The sequence below is a fragment of the Coregonus lavaretus genome (assembly GCF_964263955.1).
Source record: "Coregonus lavaretus genome assembly, chromosome: 15".
NCBI classification, from domain to species: Eukaryota; Metazoa; Chordata; class Actinopteri; order Salmoniformes; family Salmonidae; genus Coregonus; species Coregonus lavaretus.
Genome location: NC_140002.1, coordinates 30,250,244 through 30,271,059, shown reverse-complemented (window position 1 = coordinate 30,271,059; position 20,816 = coordinate 30,250,244). Strand labels below are relative to the sequence as shown.

The 20,816-nt window shown below is 41.4% G+C and overlaps 1 protein-coding gene across 3 annotated transcripts in view; it reads left to right on the top strand.

The window, feature by feature from the left end:
* LOC311142065 (misshapen-like kinase 1) overlaps positions 1–20,816 on the top strand; it is a 46,646-nt gene that overhangs the window by 10,340 nt on the left and 15,490 nt on the right. For all 3 annotated transcript variants that reach the window (XM_084177623.1, XM_084177624.1, XM_084177625.1), the window contains exons 2-11: positions 8,713–8,778; positions 10,300–10,482; positions 10,689–10,799; positions 10,932–11,022; positions 12,471–12,601; positions 12,686–12,740; positions 15,293–15,371; positions 17,020–17,195; positions 18,997–19,066; positions 19,502–19,715. In XM_084177623.1, coding sequence (XP_084033749.1) covers positions 8,713–8,778; positions 10,300–10,482; positions 10,689–10,799; positions 10,932–11,022; positions 12,471–12,601; positions 12,686–12,740; positions 15,293–15,371; positions 17,020–17,195; positions 18,997–19,066; positions 19,502–19,715 — 1,176 coding nt within the window. The remainder of the gene's footprint in view (positions 1–8,712; positions 8,779–10,299; positions 10,483–10,688; positions 10,800–10,931; positions 11,023–12,470; positions 12,602–12,685; positions 12,741–15,292; positions 15,372–17,019; positions 17,196–18,996; positions 19,067–19,501; positions 19,716–20,816) is intronic.

The following is a 20,816-nucleotide window of genomic DNA, read 5'->3' as shown; positions in this document are numbered from 1 at the left end:
AATGTCTGAGTTCGACAGGTGTTGCTCGCAGTTTGCGCAAGAAAACAATAACTGATTGGATAAATTGAACTAAGTGCTGCTAAGCTATATATGAATGGCCTACATGTAGCCTATCAACTTTCACATGGAATGCTTTTGTTTATATGTTTTGTGCGTATGAATTGAATATTGGCAAATGCATCAGTAAAAAATAATGAGCCTATTTAATGCAACTGTTAATAGATCGCAAAGCAGCAGCATACAACTGACCTAAACGTTTGGAAAGTTAACTTTCTCATCCATAGCCTTAAAATGCATCTCAAGTGCAATTGCACTATTTAGCTCACATCTGAAGGCTTGGGGCATTTAGGACGTTCTGCGGATTGTAAAAATATCCTAATGATTATGATCACACTTCATCAATTCAGATATTATGGCAACAGTATAGGAAATATGGTTTGGTATGGTTTAGATACTTGGGAACCAAGCTCGAGTTATCAGTGTGGCCCTATCACCTGGACATGTTGAAATACTGTATCTTCACGCGTAGAATAAAACCCCCCAAGCCTCCTTCATAACTGTCAATTTATTGGAGAAAAAAAATAAGAATTACAGGGGGCAGTTTGGATTTTTTTTATCCCGTCCGAGTCCTCCTGTGGAATTGTCGGACATTCTGAAGTAATAATTACATAACCAACGTTCTCTAGTAATACTAGTCCCATGCAAATAGGTATTTGGTCACGTGCGCATTTAAAGAGAGCAAGGGTTGAGGGAATAGGGAATGTTTTTCCTAAACAAATGAGGGATTTCGGTAACAGAACTTTTCTGTCATAAATGGCTGTAATTATGTTCCAGCTTCAGCAACACGGACAGCGCGATTAACACTTTGATATTCTGTGGTGGTCGCTGCAGCAGGGAGGAGAGAGAGAACGGGTCCATCACTCGCTGTCTTTATTTTTTTACACAGCGTAGCAAGTCTGAGCCCGGCCCAATCAAATCAATTGCTGGTCGGACACCCTCTAGTCATTTGTGTCTTAATTATTTAATCAAACCGTGTGCTTAAAGCATCAGACAAGCTCAGTGAATATAGTTGATTTGATTAAAACACATAGGATGTGTTAATATATGGAAAAATACACGTTTAAAAAGTGGTCGAAAGAACAGAGGACTCTTGGTCGACTAATACTTTTTTTTGTCAGGGACAGCCCTAAAAAGGATGCGTCCTAATGAGCCCAGCTAGTGAGTTTATGCTTGTGTCTAGAACCTGCAGCGAGATTTTGAAACATGTCTGCCGATGTTGGAATCATTAAGATTTTATGAGTAATTCTTATTCTTTTTTACAAAAATGTAACATTTGACATTAATGCTGTAGTTGTACATTTTCGGTGAAAATCACTACAATAAATGTACTTTAGCTTTCACCCTGGCCTGATATTGGCTACACTATCTATAGTGAGCTATATATGAGCTACTCAGACATTTCTTCCTAGCTTTCAAATAGGCACTGTTTGTATTTTCCCTAATTCTGTTTTCTCCGTTTTTATTTTTCCTGTTTTGGGATTTTCTAAACGTTTTTCACTCTAAATTACAGTTATTCATAGAAAAAACAATTACAATGAATGTTACGTGTCCATGTCAATTCTTAAATCGCAACAGAAGACAATTGAGGGCTGAAAAATAACTAACACATTTAGATTTGAGTGTAATACCCCTTTAATTGCCCATTTATCATTATCGTTCTCTCTCTCCTCCCTGCTGCAGCGACCACCACAGAATATCAAAGTGTTAATCGCGCTGTCCTTGTTGCTGAAGCTGGAGTTATCATTATCGCTAAATGGCTACACAAAGTAAATTATAGGGAAATGCGTGCACCACACATACATACAGGGGCAATATTGATGGAACTTCATTGGCAGATATTGTGCTTTTTAACCCAATTCTGGCTAAGGGAGGGATAATGTGGATTTGATTGGATAGAGCTTGAGCTGTCTGATACTTGAGATTTGTTTGACAGTTTGCGGTGGAACACGTGAAAAATACATGCACGATCAGAATTGTTTGGTGAGCTAGCCTACTCATAGGTGGGCTGCGAGCTACTGGGACCTGTTGGAGACCCCTGGTCTAGCTACTTCCCTCTCCTTACTGCGGCAAGCAGGAGCCAAGGACACGTTGCTCCGTGTTGTTGGCTTGCAGCGCAAAATCTCCCCTATTAAGCAGGGTAGACAGTATCATGGTGACATCCAAATGGTTACTACAAATAATATTACATTTACATTTTAGTCATTTAGCAGACACTCTTCTCCAGAGCGACTTACAGTTAGTGAGTGCATACATTTTCATACTTACAAGTTATTCCTCCTGTAGGCTGCAATCCGACTCAAAAATAAATAAATAAAATAAAGTGGGGTGGAACAAATTGGAGATGGTGACTAGGGCTGTTACGGTGACCGTATTACCCACACACCTGTGGTCATGAAGGCAGTCAAATTCCACGTGACTGTTTAGTCACGGTAATTAGGCTTCTCCAAGCTCTGATGCTGCTGATGGTCATTAGTAGCCTACCAAACTTGCTAACTGCCTGATACTCAGCACTCCATTGTCCCTCTAACCACTCTGACATCAATACAAATGTAATCGAAAATCAAACTATTAATGAGAGCCCATGAGCTCATGTTGCGCAACATTTCTATAGGCTATGCAATTGCATGTGGCCTACTATATTTATTTCTCAACTTTCCTAATATTAAGCACATTGCTTCTCTTTACAACAGCAGTATAGCCGACTTGGCTGGCATAAAAATCAACCACGGGAAAAGCGTCCTCCGTTCGCTATTTAAGTGCATAGATGTATTTTTTTCCCTGCCCCTGTTTCGAGATAGGTTCATGATAATGGTCCATTCTAAATCAAAACAGATTCCACACACGTTATTTTGTATATGTAAAGACACGATTAAATCAAGAATAGTCTGCTGGGTGACAATATTAGCCTATCACTTGTGAATTATATATTATCACTTGTGAATGATGCCCATCGTAAGGCAAAAAACAATGCCTTTTTTTTCTTCTTGACTTTTTTGAATCATAGTCGCACACCTCATTTAGCCTAGTCCATAGGCCTATATGTTTTGATAAGGTTTGTATCACAACTAAAGTGGCCAAAAAATTCTTAAAATTAAGCACATTAATCCGCTTTACAAGGGGTGTAGAGCCTAACTGGCATACATAAGCAGCGCGTGAGTTTCATGTTTGAGGGAGATAATTTTCACCATAGAAATGCACCTTCATAATAAAAGCATTATATGCATAATCGCATTTGCGATTCCCGCTAATGGAACATTTGCGCTTATAGCCTACTGCCGTGTGCGCATTGCTGCGCTTATAATATGAAGAAATAGCCTAATAGTTTATCAATGTTGCGTAAAAAAGGTTTTTTGATGCTAGTGGTTGTATTCATTTGGGATCTTTCGCATCCCACAACTGGCCCAGACTATGTTTGGAATATTTATTTCTCGTACAGAATAGAATAGGTCAACTTTTGTACTATGGGGATAGTAGATTGACATAGGCTAGTGCTTTTGTTGTTCGTTAGGCCTACTCATCTTGTTGGCTGACAAAAAGTAAATGTGGACAGTTCTTCCAATATCTTCAATATGCACCTCGGAATTGGATAAGGACACGCGCAGTTGCATTGCCGATGTGTCTCTTCACTTGTAGCCTGTGAGAAAGACCCGGTCACGTGATGGAGAGCCATGTGAGTGAGAGGTGCTTTGCAGCACTCAGGGAGAAGGGAATTATTATATTTAGCCCAAGGGCACAATGGCCACTGGCTGCAAAAGGCATGGATTCTTTTAGGGGGTATTATGGCCACACAAAGGGGATTCCGCTGGGAAATTCAAGGCATTATCAAGTGCTTGTCAAATTGTGAATGAGAGACTGATGACGTGTGTGTACAGCCTGCGCAAAAAAACAAAGCAGAGCTCATGCCTTTCATGTGACATTTTTCAAATCATCATCAGGCAGCCTTACAATGTATTAAAAATCAAAACAACATAGCCCAACATTTATAGAACAACTAAAGTTACATTAATAACTCTAAATTAAGCATATAGGAGTACCTATTTCTTTGTTAACCGCTCAACACAGAATAGTCGCATGTGCACACTCCTTCAAATCGTTTGGAGAAAATATCCTTTCTATTTTATTCAGCTTTGTTCAATTGTATTCTTCATACTATAAAATAATTTAAAACAATGCCACGGAATTCTATGCAAATCTTGTCTGCCAAATGAACTAGTGTAGCACACAGCCATATGGCATAGCCAGATCAGGACCTAACATAAGGACAACTGAGTGTGCTATTCTGGTCTTCTGAAATAGTCTACATTTTCTTCATATCATGGTTCTTTAGACCTGTCTAAAATAAAGAATGGATTTATTGTGAAGGTGTAGGCTATATTACATAGATTTATTAGACTTTTTAAAATGTAGATGTTCCAAAGGTCTGCATCAGTGGCTTGTAGGCTATGTGTGGAAGCTAGGAGATGCTAAATGTGCTCATGTTAATTAACGGTCAATTACCGTGAGACCTGCAGTTATTTGCTTGACAATCACCGGCTGACTAAATTTCGTGACCGCCACACCCCTATTGGTTACCAAATCCATTTACATGTCCAGTCCGCCCACATTAGTCGCTGCTTAACTCCATCGTAAATTGTTCAATTTAGTCAGCTACTTCCTTGTAGCCGTTTTCTTTTTTGCATCATCAGAAGTAGAAAATGTAATCTAAAAAACATTCCTAAAAGGGGCTATCAAAACCTGATTTTGAAATAGATTTCTAAAACTCACTGATTTTGACTGCACTCTGTGGTGGATTGTAAAACACCTGTTTGCATGTTCCAAATCCATCAAAATTAGAAGTTGAACATAAAGGATAAACAAACCCAGATCTTCGGTTGCTGACTCTCCGGGACTATATACTTTTAAGGTATCTGTAAAATGAGATTCATTTGTAATGTGGGCCATCATTGAGGTTGGCCATTCTAATACCATGATCCGGTGTCAGTATATCGTCAAACAAAGACTAAGAAGCATCTAACAGGGTAGAGTATAGTTTGATAAAGGGTGATTTAATATATACCGGTATCTCTCACCAACACACTCTAGCAATTTAAGTACAACGAGTTACAGACCAGACCTCTCCATGCAATGCTATTTAATTCTCCATTTTGAGAGAGAGAGGGCTCTGAGAGAGATGATTCACTTGAGCTTATTGTTTGATAGCTGTCCTTATAACACCCACTCTTCCTGCTGCACATAAACACACACACACACACACACACACACACACACACACACTCACATAGCCTGCAAGTATAACCTACAGTAGGCTAGTAATAGTGCATGACTATAATTTCTCTTTCTGTAGAAGACTCAAATATTACAGTGGTGTAGTTAGTAGAATAGGCTACATTCTTCATGAGACCCCACAACAGAACATTTCAGGTGGTCTGACAAGTGTCAACACACATTGAATCGACGCTTACCTTCAACTATCAAATCTGTTCTAGGCTATTTCTTGCCCGACCGCCCCCTTGCAGACGCCGTTGTTGTTTTTCATTATTTGACGTTTTTGATGGTACAGTGTGAGTCTAAAGGCCTCATTATTTGTGAATGTGATAGGCCTACTTGTCCAGGGAGAGAGGAATACTAGCTGAATATTCAAATTGTCGGATAGCTGGTTTTCTCTAGGTAAGTACACACACATTAGGGGGGGGGTCTTCTGACACACGCAAAGATCCAACAGCATTGTCAATGGATGGAGTTTGCACTTCTGCACCCAAGTTAAGTTGTGGGAAGTGACGTTACCAGTTGGTCCACAATGTGTTGCTCTCATGCTCTGTCTGTGATCAGTGTTGACAGTTTGTTGCTGGTACAGCCCTCTGCACTCCTTAGCTTTAATACAGCTCCACCCTCCCCCTCAATCTCTTTCTTTCTTCCCTCTCTTCCCACTCTCTGTGTTGGACGTGGGCGATGCTGCCATCTCTCTCTCCTCCCTCTGGATGATCTCTATATTAGCCTCCTCTATTCCATCGTTCCCTTTCATCCCTGTCATTCCATTAATTTCCCCTATTTTGAACACTTGTACTCCAGTGCTTTTACTCCAACCCTTTTGGCAGTCTGTTGATCCTGCTTCTCCTGCTCATAGTGCTCCTCTTACACACAGTATAGATGAAGTAATTGGACCATTTGTCATTCCCATTAGGTATATGTTTATTTAATATTTTTCTCTCAAACCCCCTAGCTCTAATCTATTTATGCCTCATTCTCTTGTGCACCTCTCTCTCACCTCTCCTTGTATGATTTCCCTCTGTTAAAGACAGACACTTGAAAAAGTCAGGAATAGACAGACCCATTATTGAAACAATATGAAAGCAGGATGGTCACGCTGAACATTTACAACCTAAAGCAGCAGCAGCCCCACCGCCCACAGATCCTACACAGGCCATATTGAATCACACTGAAAGTGGAACCTTTGTCTGTTTTTTGCCCTCTCCAGGGAAAAAAGCGATGACTGATTTTAATATTTCGCTTGAAGTAGCCATTATGAATGTCACCTGTGGTTTTTATCTTATGGTGGGGATAAAATAGAAAAGTCAATTACTCCCTTTCCTATAATGCAAGTGGTGGATGGATGATGTCTAGAGCTTTTATGTGACTCAAAACATCTCAATATCTCTCAGGCCTCCTTATTTGTGTGGTCTAGGCCTACAGTGCCTTCAAAAAGTATTCATACCCCTTGACTTATTCCACATTTTGTTCTATTACAGCCTGAATTAAACATTTTATTAAATTGATTTTTTCTCTCGCCCATCTACACACAGTACCCCATAATGACTCCTAATGAGTGCCTTAGACCACTCCTGAGTGGTGCAGTGGTCTAAGGCACTGCATCGCAGTGCTAACTGTGCCACTAGAGATACTGGTTCGAATCCAGGCTCTGTCGCCGCCGGCCGCGACCGGGAGACTCATGGGCGGCGCACAATTGGCCCAGCGTCGTCCAGGGTAGGGGAGGGAATGGCCGGCAGGGATGTAGCTCAGTTGATAGAGCATGGCGTTTGCAACGCCAGGGTTGTGGGTTCGATTCCCACGGGGGGGCAGTATAAAAAAAATATGTATTCACTAACTGTAAGTCGCTCTGGATAAGAGCGTCTGCTAAATGACTTAAATGTAAATGTAATGACAAATCGAAGACATGTTTTTATAAATTTTTTCAAATGTATTGAAAATGAAATGCAAAAATATCTAATTTACATAAATATTCACACCCCTGAGTCAATACTTTGTAGAAGCACCTTTGGCTGCGATTGCAGGTGTGAGTCTTTCTGGGTAAGTCTCTTAAGAGCTGGATTGTGCAACAAATTATTCAAGCACTGTGAAATTGGTTGTTGATCATTGCTAGACAACCATTTTCAAGTCTTGCCATAGTTTTGACTTGAATCTACTTGAAAACCTAACTCAGCCACTCAGGAACATTCACTGTCTTCTTGGTAAGCAGCTCCAGTGTAGATCTGGCCTTCTGTTTTAGGTTATTGTCCTGCTGAAAGGTGGAAAGCAGACTGAACCAGGTTTTCCTTTTAGGATTTTGCCTGTGCTTAGTTTTTTTATCCTGAAAAACTCCCCAGTCCTTAACAATTACAAGCATACCCATAACATGATGCAGCCACCACTATGCTTGAACATATGGAGCGTGGTACTCAGTAATGTGTTGTGTTGGATTTGCCACAAACATAACACTTTGTATTCAGGACAAAAAGTTAATTGCTTTGACACATTTTTTGCAGGATTACTGTAGTGCCTTGTTGCAAACAGGATGCATGTTTTGGAATATTTGTAATATGTACAGGCTTCCCTTTCACTCTGTCAATTAGGTTAGTATTTTGGAGTAACTACAATGTTGTTGATCCATCCTCAGTTTTCTCCTATCACAGCCATTAAACTCTAACTGTTCTAAAGTTACTGTTGGCCTTATGATGAAATCCCTGAGCGGTTTCCTTCCTCTCCGGCAACTGAGTTAGGAAGGACATCTGTATCTTTGTAGTGACTGGTTGTATTGACACACCATCCAAAGTGTAATTAATAACTTCACCATGCTCAAAGGGATATTTTTTTTACCCATCTACCAATAGTTGCCCTTCTTTGCGAGGCATTGGAAAACCTCCCTGGTTTTTGTGGTTGAATCTGTGTTTGAAATTCACTGCTCGACTAAGGGACCTTAAAATTATCTGTATGTGTGCGGTACAGAGATTAACATGTTAAACACTATTATTGCACACAGTGAGTCCATGCAACTTATTATGTGACTTGTTAAGCACATTTTTGCTCCTCAACTTATTTAGGTTTGCCATAACAAAAGGGTTGAATACTTATTGACTCAAGACATTTCAGCTTTTCATTTTTAATTAATTTGTAAAAATGGGGTGTTGTGTGTGTGTGTGTGTGTGTAGGCCAGTGACAAATCGCAATTTAATCCATTTTAAATTCAGGCTGTAACACAACAGAATTTGGAAGAAGTAGAGGTGTGTGAATACTTTCTGAAGGCACTCTATATGTTTGCCAGTCTATTCAAATGCTCACCATGTCTGTCTCGCCATCTTGTCTCCCAGTCCGTCTGGCCTGGTGGTCTGGTGTCTCTCGGTCCGACTATCTTAATTAATCTGGCCATCTTTTTTCCAGGACCCAGCAGGGATCTTTGAGCTGGTGGAGGTGGTGGGCAATGGGACTTATGGACAGGTGTACAAGGTAAGACAAGACATATGGATGGGGCTTGGATCAGCGATCCAACATGGGAGGTGAGGGACACTGAACCACCGAGCCAGTTGAAGCTTATATTGAGGCTGTCTGAGTGGCTCCCCCTATCAAACCCTCGTTGTGGTAGGAAGTCTGAGATTAGGCCAGATTAGTGCAGCTGTGCTGGACCACGCTGAGGCTGTCAGTCTGAGGAGCCGAGGAGACGGGTAGTGGTAATGAGAATATGGAGAGAACTAAAAAGTAGAGATAGAAAATGATGTGGTGTAACATACAGCATAATCACTTTCAAAACAGATTTAACCAGGGCAGAGTTCCTTTAACTATTCGAATTTCTGCTCGAAGTTAGGATATATTTTTAGAGCTGACATCTGCTGTACTAGCCTTCAGTTTCTTGTTTTGATTGATTGAGAACTCTGTCTTAACTGGTCAAACTTTTGGGGGCCTGGAACACATTTTGTGATAGCAAAGTCATCAGGGACCCCCCTCATAATCATAACACAACTCGAGTGAGATGAGAAATGGCATACAAGGAGTTCTACTATGACTTTGGCAGGGCATGGCCGGACGAACCAAGTCTCGGGCCCTTGGAAGGAACCCTTTTTTAGCAACATTTTCAAAAATAGTATTTTGCAGTTTTCAAGCTAATTTCCTGCAGTTCTACACATTTTGTCATGGGGCAGAGTTTTTGTTGTTGCAGATTTAAGGCCAAAATCCTGCAATTCGACACATTTTGAGACAGAGAGAATAAATATTAGTTTTGAAGCTTGAATTACTGTGCATTTATATTCAAAAACATTTTAAGCGGATACAATAAGTATTAAGTAGAAAAATGTATATTTGGTGGAGTACTGTGAATACCAATATCCCTTTGAGCCTCCCAGGCCCATGTTTCCCAGGGTTAAGAACATAAATGTTTGATTGAAGGAGCTATATGTAATATTTTTGCATTGTAATTTCAGAAAATGTCCTTAATATACCTACATTAATAGTGGAATGATGGTGTTTCACAATATTTCCCCCCCCCAAAAGGCTATTGGGTACACACAAAATTGCATTCCAATGATGCAGCCTTCTTATTGGTCAAAAAAAGACAGACCGTCTCCTGTTGTCAAATTGACTTGTTTGCTGGGCCCAGTCAATTTGACAACGAGACGGCCCATCTTTTGTTGACCAATAAGAAGGCTGCACCAATAGAATGCAATTTTGTGTGTGCCACAAAAAAACGTTGGTGGAAAAAAATCTGAAACACTATCATTCCACTATTACTGTAGATATATTGAAGACATTTTCTGAAATTACAATGCAAAAATATTACATATAGTACCTTTAATATTATTATATTGTATTACACCCTATAAACCTATTCCACGGATCCCTTGGCCAAAATTAGCTTAATCTGTTAGTAATATTCATAAAAAAAGATTTGGCCACGGACCTCCTGCAGTACCTCTACAGACACCACTTTGAGAACCCCTGTGTTAAGATGATCAAGTCTGCTCTGCCTTTAATCAGGGGCGTCACGTTAAGACGGGCCAGCTGGCTGCCATCAAGGTAATGGACGTGACAGAGGAAGAAGAGGAAGAGATCAAGGCTGAGATCAACATGCTGAAGAAGTATAGCCATCACCGCAATATTGCCACCTACTACGGAGCATTCATCAAGAAGAGCCCACCTGGACATGATGACCATCTCTGGGTCAGTCTGATGGCTGTTGTCCCTGTCTGGTGGTATAATCTGAGGGAGAGCTTCATTATTTAATGGGCTCTCTCTGATATCCATGAATGGCTTAATGCACAGAAACAAGATTAGGATTACTGCAGGCAGCATTATTTATTACAGTGAACATTGCAGTGTGTCTGTGTGTATTTATGTGTGCTAAGTTCCTTCCTGTCTGTGTATAGCTGGTGATGGAGTTCTGTGGGGCGGGCTCTGTGACAGACCTGGTGAAGAACACCAAGGGCAACTCTCTGAAGGAGGACTGGATCGCTTACATCTGCAGAGAGATCCTTAGGGTGAGAACCACACTGCACCCAACTGTAGAACCATTACACAACAGTCTGAGTCTTTAGGCCAAGCACCATCACAGATTCCCTCCAGAGGGCGTCAAACCCCTGACTGAACTCTGACCCTTCTTTGATACCCAGGGCCTCTCGCACCTCCACCAACACAAGGTCATCCACAGAGACATCAAGGGCCAGAACGTGCTGCTGACGGAGAATGCAGAGGTCAAACTCGGTGAGATGATGGATGCTAAACTGTTCATGTGTTTGCTCTGCTGCTTCTTGTGTGTTGTTTACATGGGTTTATATGTACAGTGTGTTGGCTTGTTGTGATGAATATGTAATCCTGAGCCCTATACTATGAATCTAGTTTGAGGAGTTAGTGAGGTAACTTTGGTCAACTCTGAGTTCAACTCGGGATAACCGGTACCACAAAAGTGGCTCACCTTTTAGCCAGGTACATTTCTATGGCAACGAATCCTTCAGATCTAATCTGATCCAGGGCAGGCTAACTCAGGGCTAACTACATTTATCCTGAATGTAGTGTCTGAGCGGCGAGTTGAGGACCAATGAAATCAGATTCCCTCCCTCTCTCAAAGATGGCGTGATCATCCACTTCACCTGAACAGCTTCTATACCCAAGCCATAAGACTGCTAAATAGTTAGGTATATACTTAACGAATAGCTACCTGGACTATCTGCATTGACCCTTTTTGCACTCTTTTGACTGATCACATACGCTGCTACTGTTTATTATCTAGCCTGTTGCCTAGTCATTTTATACCTACCTATATGTACATGTCTACCTCAATAACCTCGTACCCCTGCACATTGACTCGGTACTGGTACCCTGTGTATATAGCCAAGTTATCGTTACTCATTGTGTATTTATTCCTTGTTATTATTTTTCTATTATTTCTCTTTTTCTCTCTGCATTGTTGGGAAGGGCCCGTAAGTAAGCACTACACTGTTAGTCTAGATTTGTTAAAATACCTATCACGTTGTATGACAAATGAACGTCACGCACAGAAACCTTTTGTATGACTTAATACAATTATTTTATCAATAGGAGTGTGGAGAAAGGTGGTCATGTATTGATAACCACATCAAAGCACACCAAAGTAATAAAATAAGGACGCCATTTCTGAAAGTCTATTTCGCACGATAGCCTGCTGAATTTGCAAGATACATTTTCTTTCATTTTGATTTCAGCAAAAATATAAATGTGGCACTGACTCTCCCATGGATTGATATTTCAGCATTTTCTCAATGAAGAGTTTGGCGTTCAACTAGCCACGTGCAAGATGCACGCGCAGTTACAAGCCTGCTAGAGTTAGCGGCAGGCGGTCGAGCAATATACACCGTAGTACGGATGAAGCCTGAGCTGGAATGGGAAGCTAACTGAAGCTGGCTAACTTTAGAAAACACTGAGTAGCTCTAGCTGGCTTCGTAGTATACCCCTCTGCTCTTTGTGCCTGTATGTTATCCTCCAGTGTGTGTTTACAGCAGATTTCCTCAGTCTATACAATGTGCTTAATTGACTCACCCTCAGGCACACTATGTATTTGTATTATGTCTTTATCTACAACTTAATTAAATCAAGACTTGAAACGTCAAAAAAGAGAGAATAGCTGCTAATATTCTACTACTAATACTGACTTCTGTCCTCTTCACTGTGGCCAGTGGACTTTGGGGTGAGTGCTCAGCTGGACAGGACCGTTGGGCGCAGGAACACCTTCATCGGCACGCCTTATTGGATGGCCCCTGAAGTCATCGCCTGTGACGAGAACCCTGACTCCACCTATGACTACAGGGTAATGACCCCTTTCCATCCTAACGTGTGTCTGTGTCTGTCTGTGTTTGAGAGTGGCTACTAATTCTCACCTGTGTGTCCACAGAGTGATATCTGGTCCCTGGGGATCACAGCCATAGAGACGGCAGAGGGAGCTCCTCGTAAGTACAGTGCACCCACACACACATCTGACTCCACTTTATTACCCTATTCATCTACAAACACACAGACACGCAGCCACAAAACAGCTTTATCTCCAACTCTCAAGAACACATTCCGCATAACATAAGCCTGCAGTGGAGAGATTGAATAATCTTCCTCCCAAATTATAAAACTCCTGTCTCATTATTGGCCCATAAATCAAGCCCTGTGTTTAAGAGATGGCTCATTCACCACTGTGCTGCTCGTGTAATATACGAGGTGAGGGGGCTATTGATCTGTGGTGCTAGAGTGCCTACTTTATATCAAACCACAAAACACAACTACAAGCATATACAGTGCATTCGGAAAGTATTCAGACCCCTTGACTTTTTCCACATTTTGTTACGTTACATCCTTATTCTGAAATTGATTAAATAAAAAATTTTCCTCATCAATCTACACATAAATGGCAAAGCAAAAACAGGTTTTTAGAAATTTTAGCGAATGTATAAGAACTTAAAAACAGAAATACCTTATTTACATAAGTATTCAGACCTTTTGCTATGAGACTCGAAATTGAGCTCAGGTGCATCCTGTTTCCATTGATCATCCTTGAGATCAACTGTGGTAAATTCAATTGATTGGACATGATTTGCAAAGTCACACACCTGTCTATATAATATATTTTGAATTCAGGCTGTAACACAACAAAATGTGGAATAATTCAAGGGGTATGAATACTTTCTGAAGGCACTGTATCACCGCACACTGGTCCCACTGTAGGCAGCTTTGAAGGGGGGATGCCTGCCTGGAGAAGGAGTCTCTCTCGGCAGCCTGGTGCTCCTGCTGTTGCTGTGCCCACCCAGTATGCATGACATAGCCCATGGGTCGTTCCATGAAATTAGTGCCTTTTTGTGTCCCTTTTGATATTTTAAGTAGAAATTGTGCACAAAATGTTTATTTTAAAAGCCTGTGATATTAAATGAAGAGCCCTCTATATAGACCACATGAAAAATTAAATTATTCCGATTTTTTTATATGAATGAAGACTTGCTCAAATTAAGCATTTTGACATAACCCTCTGTGCACCCTTTGTGACTTCTAGGAAGATTTTTACCCACTTAAGTTTTCACCATCATTGTAAAGCCCTAGTTATTATGTTGCTTTGACAAAGTCATTTCTTGCAATTATTATTTATTTAATGTTATTATTGATTCCTTTTAAGGTGAAACAAAAAAAACTGTTCCCTCATTTTAAGGTCAACCCTGTTACGTGAACTGAACGCATTTTAATATGGTGAAACTGTTCATTAAAAATTTTTTTTTTTCTAAAGAATCATTTTAACATCTTATGGTCAAACCCTAGTATAAAAGCAGGTGAGCTGGTTCTACTCTTTTTGGCCATGTTCTGGTGTTTTGTGGTAGAAAACTGAGTGGGTCAAGCATAACACGTCAACCCTGTTACCCATAGATAGACAGGCTAGAAATGTTTTAATTTAATTTATGAAGCTTGCATTCAATTTCCCCTCGCTGTTGCACACATACTTCCATTCCCCCTGTCACAAGGGGATTCATGGCAGATTTGAAGATGAAATTGTCAACCGTGTTACTTTACTTGGCACTTAATAGTCATTTATTTTATTTAACCTCTTGAGATGGGGATTTTATTTATTTATTCAGTTGAACATGTGCTCTTTATGACAGAATGTTAAAATTTGGTGAAACACAATTTTTATTTTTATCACCAAGTTACACAACTCAAAAGGCACCCAATTGGTGAAACATCCCCCTTACAGGCAGGTCAACAGTCAAGGGCTGTTATTGTTGCAAGGCCTGTTGTCGATGGTGTGCTGTCATGAATTATGCAACATGGACTTACATTCTCACTAATACTGTGTTAGTTTCTACTGGTTACTGTGGGATACTACTGGCTAATTGTTAGCTAGCATTGCTGTTGTTTTTCAAAACCTTACCAAACCACCCTGTGGTCTGACAGGAGCAGACTGGTTTCACTTATTTGAACAAACCAATATACATTCTGTTGTGTTGACTAGATGTGCAAAACAGGTTAAATGTGCCCGTCTGTCTGTACAGGCGTCTGTCTGTACAGGTATCACATTTCAGTTCCCACAGATACATATACGGCACAAACCCTACATGTCGACAGTAAGGAACGACCAACTTAAACTGGTCATGTAATCATTGTGTAGTCACAAAGTGCTGAAATGAAACCCACTGCATGCCTTGGGCAGTATCAGAAGTAATGCCAGTGTATGCATTTTATTGTTGAGCTGATAACCTACAGTGTTGCTCAAACAAGACAATGGGGCAATAGGTGTGAGGCAACAAAGTAAGGATCGGGATTAGGAAGACCACAGATATTGACTGGGAGTACCTAGGCTGTTAGTGTCACAATTATCTGCATAAAATGATGTGATCCATTACAACTTTATACTGTATAGTAATATACTACTGGTATTTAAATGCTTTTTGGATTGAAATGCTTGGTGGATATAATACCAATCCATAATACCCTTCCCCCATATCTCTCTCTCCCCCCTCTCCCTCTCCAGCTCTGTGTGATATGCACCCTATGAGAGCTCTGTTCCTCATCCCGAGGAACCCCCCTCCCAAACTCAAGTCCAAGAAGTGGTGAGTGTGCTGTTTGGTTCCTGCTGTTATTTTTTCTGAAACTTCAGTTTTATTTAAGGACCTAGCTATTTTGTCTTGGCTCCCCTCCCCACCCTCCGTCCCTTCCTATGCAGTGATAAGATTATTTCCTTACCCTAGCCCTGCTGCGCTTTACTGAACTATTTACGTCCAACACCAACTGGCCATGGATTCGTTTCATATACTGTACTTACCACTGGAAGTTCAGTGGCATGTCAGAAATGTTATCACTAAGAGTAATACAGTGCTCACCAACCTTTTCTGAGTCAAGATTAGGGCTGTGGCGGTCATGACATTTTGTCAGTCAGTTATAGTAATGCAAAAGACTGCCGGTCTCACGGTAATTGACTGTTAATTAACATAAACACATTTAGTATCTCCAGGCCTCAACACATACAAGCCACTGATACGCGCCTTTGGAACATCTACATTAAAAAAAGTATAATAAATCAATTGAATATACACCACCACAATAAATCCATTATTTATTTTAGTCAGGTCTAAAGAAACATTTTGATATGAAGAAAATGTTGATAAAATAAACAGGATATGAGTTGGCCTACTGTAGGCGTATGTTATTTGGCTATTCTCCATGCCATAGGCTTTAGGCTTGTTCATTTAGCTGACAAGATATGCTTATGTCCCGTGCCATTTATTTTATTTTATTTTATTTTATTTTATAGTAAGAAGAATATAATTGAACTAAGCTGAATAAAGTAGAACGGATCTTTTTACCATTACAGAGCGAGTGTGCATATGAAGTGGCTAGGTTGAGCGTAAAAGTGATAATTTGAAACAGGTCCTATATGCTAGATTTAGAGTTATTTGGCAACTTTAGTTGTGAATGATACAAACCTTAGGATGCCTTAGAAATCAAAAGATGTATGGGCTGCATGATGCGACTATAGACTATTGATGATTTGAGAAAGTAGCAAAAAAAGCTTGCTCTCTGTTCCTTGTATAATCAGTCAGTTATCATGACCTTTATGAATGCTTATTTTGATTACAAAAATGCTTCAAAATTCACAAATGATCTCATATAACAAAATGTGTAAGCTCTTCTAAGCCTGTGTTTACCACATACCTTATTTTCTGTGTTTATCCCCCAAAAACTATTCTTTCCCCATTAATTCCCCCCATATGAATGGCTGAACGAACCAGAGGTAACTCATTTCCGTTTTTTAGGACTACAAGCTGGGGAGCTCTATTAGTCCAGTGGTCACCAACTAGTCGATCTCCAAGTCATTCATAGTCGATCACCAAACATTTCTGTACAGAACCCAATGATAAAAGCCTTGCGTTCCCATGAAAATAGCAGTGAAAGATCTACCTAAAGGAGCACTGTTGTACATTGCCACTTTAAATGTATGGACACTCTGACTGTCTGTCTGTCTCTATTTCACTCTCCCACGCACACCTTTCCTGTTCTTCTCCTCTTTTTCTGAACACTCATCTTGGGATAGTTTTCATTCCCAATTACATGTGACCTACAGGAGATACCAGGCCTCCTAAAAGTCCCACTCACAACAGCTGTCCTATCTCTCTCCACCAAACAGCTGTTACTCAACACCCCCCTCTGCCTCACCTGACTCTGACCCTCGTTAATCCCCCCCCCCACCCCCCCCACCAGGTCTAAGAAGTTTATAGACTTTATTGAGGGCTGCCTGGTGAAGACGTACACCAGCCGGCCATCCACAGAGCAGCTCCTGAAGCACTCGTTCATCCGGGACCAGCCCACGGAGCGCCAAGTCCGCATCCAGCTCAAAGACCACATTGACCGCACACGCAAGAAGAGGGGAGAGAAGGGTGAGAGAGGGAAGGGCCGGCCTGAGGCCTCTGTAATTTGGGTTGAGCTATTTTGTGTTTTCCATGTCTGTGTGCATAATGGTTGATTGAGACTGAGGGTGGGGTGTATTATGGTATGGAGACTGAGGGTGGGGTGTATTATGGTCATAATAAGTACGTATGTTTGCAGTACTACAGTGCATTCGGAAAGTATTCAGACCCATTCACTTTTTCCACATTTTGTTACGTTACAGCCTTGTTCTAAAATTAATTAAATTAAAATTTTTCCTCATCAATCTACAAACAATACCCCATAATGTCAAAGAAAAAACGGCTAATTAGCAAATGTATCAACATTTTAAAAAACTGAAATACCTTATTTACAGAAGGATTCCGACACTTTGCTATGAGACTCGAAATTGAGCTCAGGTCCTGTTTCCATTGATCATCCTTGAGATGTTTCTACAACTTGATTGGAGTCCACCTGTGGTAAATTCAATTGATTGGACATGATTTGGAAAGGCACATGCCTTTTATAAATAAGGTCCCACAGTGGACAGTGCATGGCAGAGCAAAAACCAAGCCATGAGGTCGAAGGAATTGTCCGTAGAGCTCCGAGACAGGATTGTGTCGAGGCACAGATCTGGTGAAGGGTACCAAAACATTTTTGCAGCATTGAAGGTCCCCAAGAACACAGTGGCCTCCATCATTATTAAATGGGAGAAGTTTGGAACCATCAAGACCTGGCCGCCCGGCCAAACTGAGCAATCGGTGGAGAAGGGCCTTGGTCAGGGAGGTGACCAAGAACCCAATGGTCACTCTGACAGAGCTCCAGAGTTCCTCTGTGGAGATGGGAGAACCTTCCAGAAGGACAACCATCTCTGCAGCACTCCACCAATCAGGCCTTTATGGTAGAGTGGCCAGACGGAAGCCACTCCTCAGTAAAAGGCACATGACAACTCGCTTGGAGTTTGCCAAAAGGCACCTAAAGGACTCTCAGACCATGAGAAACAAGATTTTCTGGTCTGATGAAACCAAGATTGAACTCTTTGGCCTGAATGCCAAGCGTCACATCTGGAGGAAACCTGGCACCATCCCTACGGTGAAGCATGGTGGTGGCAGCATCATGCTGTGGGGATGTTTTTCAGCGGCAGGGACTGGGAGACTAGTCAGGATTGAGGGAAAGATGAATACAGAGAGATCCTTAATGAAAACCTGCTCCAGAGCGCTCAGGACCTCAGACTAGGGCGACGGTTCACCTTCCAACAGGACAATGACCCTAAGCACACAGCCAAGACAACGCAGGAGTGGCTTCGGGACAAGTCTCTGAATGTCCTTGAGTGGCCCGGACTTGAACCCGATCGAACATCTCTGGAGAGAACATGAAAATAGCTGTGCAGCGACGCTCCCCATCCAACCTGACAGAGCTTGAGAGGATCTGCAGAGAATAATAGGAGAAACTCCCCAAATACAGGTGTGCCAAGCTTGTAGTGTCATACCCAAGAAGACTCAAGGCTGTAATCGCTGCCAAAGGTGCTTCAACAAAGTACTGAGTAAAGGGTCTGAATGCTTATGTAAATGTGATATCTCCATTATTATTTTTATACATTTGCTAAAATGTCTAAAAAACGGTTTTTGCTTTGTCATTATGGGGTATTGTGTATAGATTGATGAGGGGGAAAAACAAACAATTTAATCAATTTTAGAATAAGGCTGTAACGTAACAATGTGGAAAAAGTCAAGGGGTCTGAATACTTTCCGAATGCACTGTATATGCTATGCGTTCTAATTTCTGTTCTATCTCTCACTCTCTTTGTTTCAGAGGAGACAGAGTATGAGTACAGTGGCAGTGATGAGGAGGATGAGAACCGTGGGGAAGACGGAGAGTCCAGGTAACACAACACTCCCCCAATAACGTTACTACCCAATGCAATACCCCAGGAATATAAGGTCACAGTGTCCTGAGATGAATGACACAATCTCTTGCTTCTCTACTATGATCTCTCCATCACCTCATCCTACTATATTTCTCTGTCTATCTGCGTCGTCCTCTCTAACCCTTCCACCTCTCTAACCCTTCCACCTCTCTAACCCTTCCACCTCTCTAACCCTTCCACCTCTCTAACCCTTCCACCTCTCTAACCCTTCCACCTCTCTAACCCTTCCACCTCTCTAACCCTTCCACCTCTCTAACCCTTCCACCTCTCTAACCCTTCCACCTCTCTAACCCTCCCACCTCTCTAACCCTCCCACCTCTCTAACCCTCCCACCTCTCTAACCCTTCCACCTCTCTAACCCTTCCACCTCTCTCTCTCTCTGTCCTCTAGTACCTCCATCCTGAATGTGCCTGGTGAGTCGACATTGAGGCGGGACTTCCTGCGTCTGCAGCAGGAGAACAAGGAGCGGTCGGAGGCTCTGAAGAGACAGCAGGCCCAGCTGGCTGCCCAGCGCCGAGACCCAGAGGAACACAAGAGACAGCTGCTGCACGACCGACAGAAACGCATCGAGGAGCAGAAAGAACAGCGCCGCCGCCTGGAAGAGGTAATACACACAGGCCTTTTATTCATTAGATTTGCTCACCTCCTGCGCCCTCTCTCCTCCGTCCTCTCTCACCTCCTTTTGAAAAAGGTAAAAGTTAATCGAGGAGAGTCGGAGAGGGAAAGTGGACAAATGCGCTCGTATGAAATGACTCTCCTTCTCGACTCGCGCGTCATCAGGCAAATTACATTTACAGGGGTGGATTCCCAAATAAATGTGTAAAGTGATCAAATGTCTTGCATAACTAACTTTTTTTTTTTTATCGATAAAAGGAGGCTATCGCTATTTTATCCAGCTATTTATGTCACAGTAGCCAGGTTTACTGGGCTTGTACTAGGCTGTTATGTATATTGCCATAACACACTGTACAGTGTTTTTGGAGATACCGTTATACAGCGTGATATGAAGGTTGCTAATTTAGCAAGTTGGCCACGATATCTATATTACATTTTTTATTAATTATAATAATACATCATTTTACATAATTTCTGTGCCAACTAAAATAATTCCACTGGATTTAAATCTCAGATGTTGGATTCACCACATACAGTATGCAGTAGATGGGAATTGACTATCACAAGGTCAGGTATCAACCTTTCTTCATGGAGAGATTTTTTATTTTTATTGCTGAATGTTCTCTGGAGATAGATCAACAAGAGAAGACAAGCATCTTAAATGTAAAACATGTCATTAGCAAGTTCTATCTAGTTTTAATACAACAAAGAGGCAGCCTCTCTTAAGGGAGATGCTTTAATAGGGAGGCTGTAGTGTCTTTTGAGAAGGCGGCTTAAAACTATTCAGGGCGATATCAATTAAAGTGATGCTCTAAAGTGATGCTCCAGAGGTTTTGTATCATTTCAGCCAGTAGTTTTAAAATTAGTGCTCACGAACCAAAACGGGCCCCTGAGAATTGTACACAAGAGGCAGGAATTCAGTTGGTGAGGGATTAATATTGCACCATTCCTGTTAGTAGAGACATTGAAGAGTAGGAATATTGTCAAAGACTCCAGCCACCCTAGTCATAGACTGTTCTCTCTGCTACCTCACGGCAAGCGGTACCGGAGCACCAAGTCTAGGTCCAAAAGGCTTCTTAACAGCTTCTAC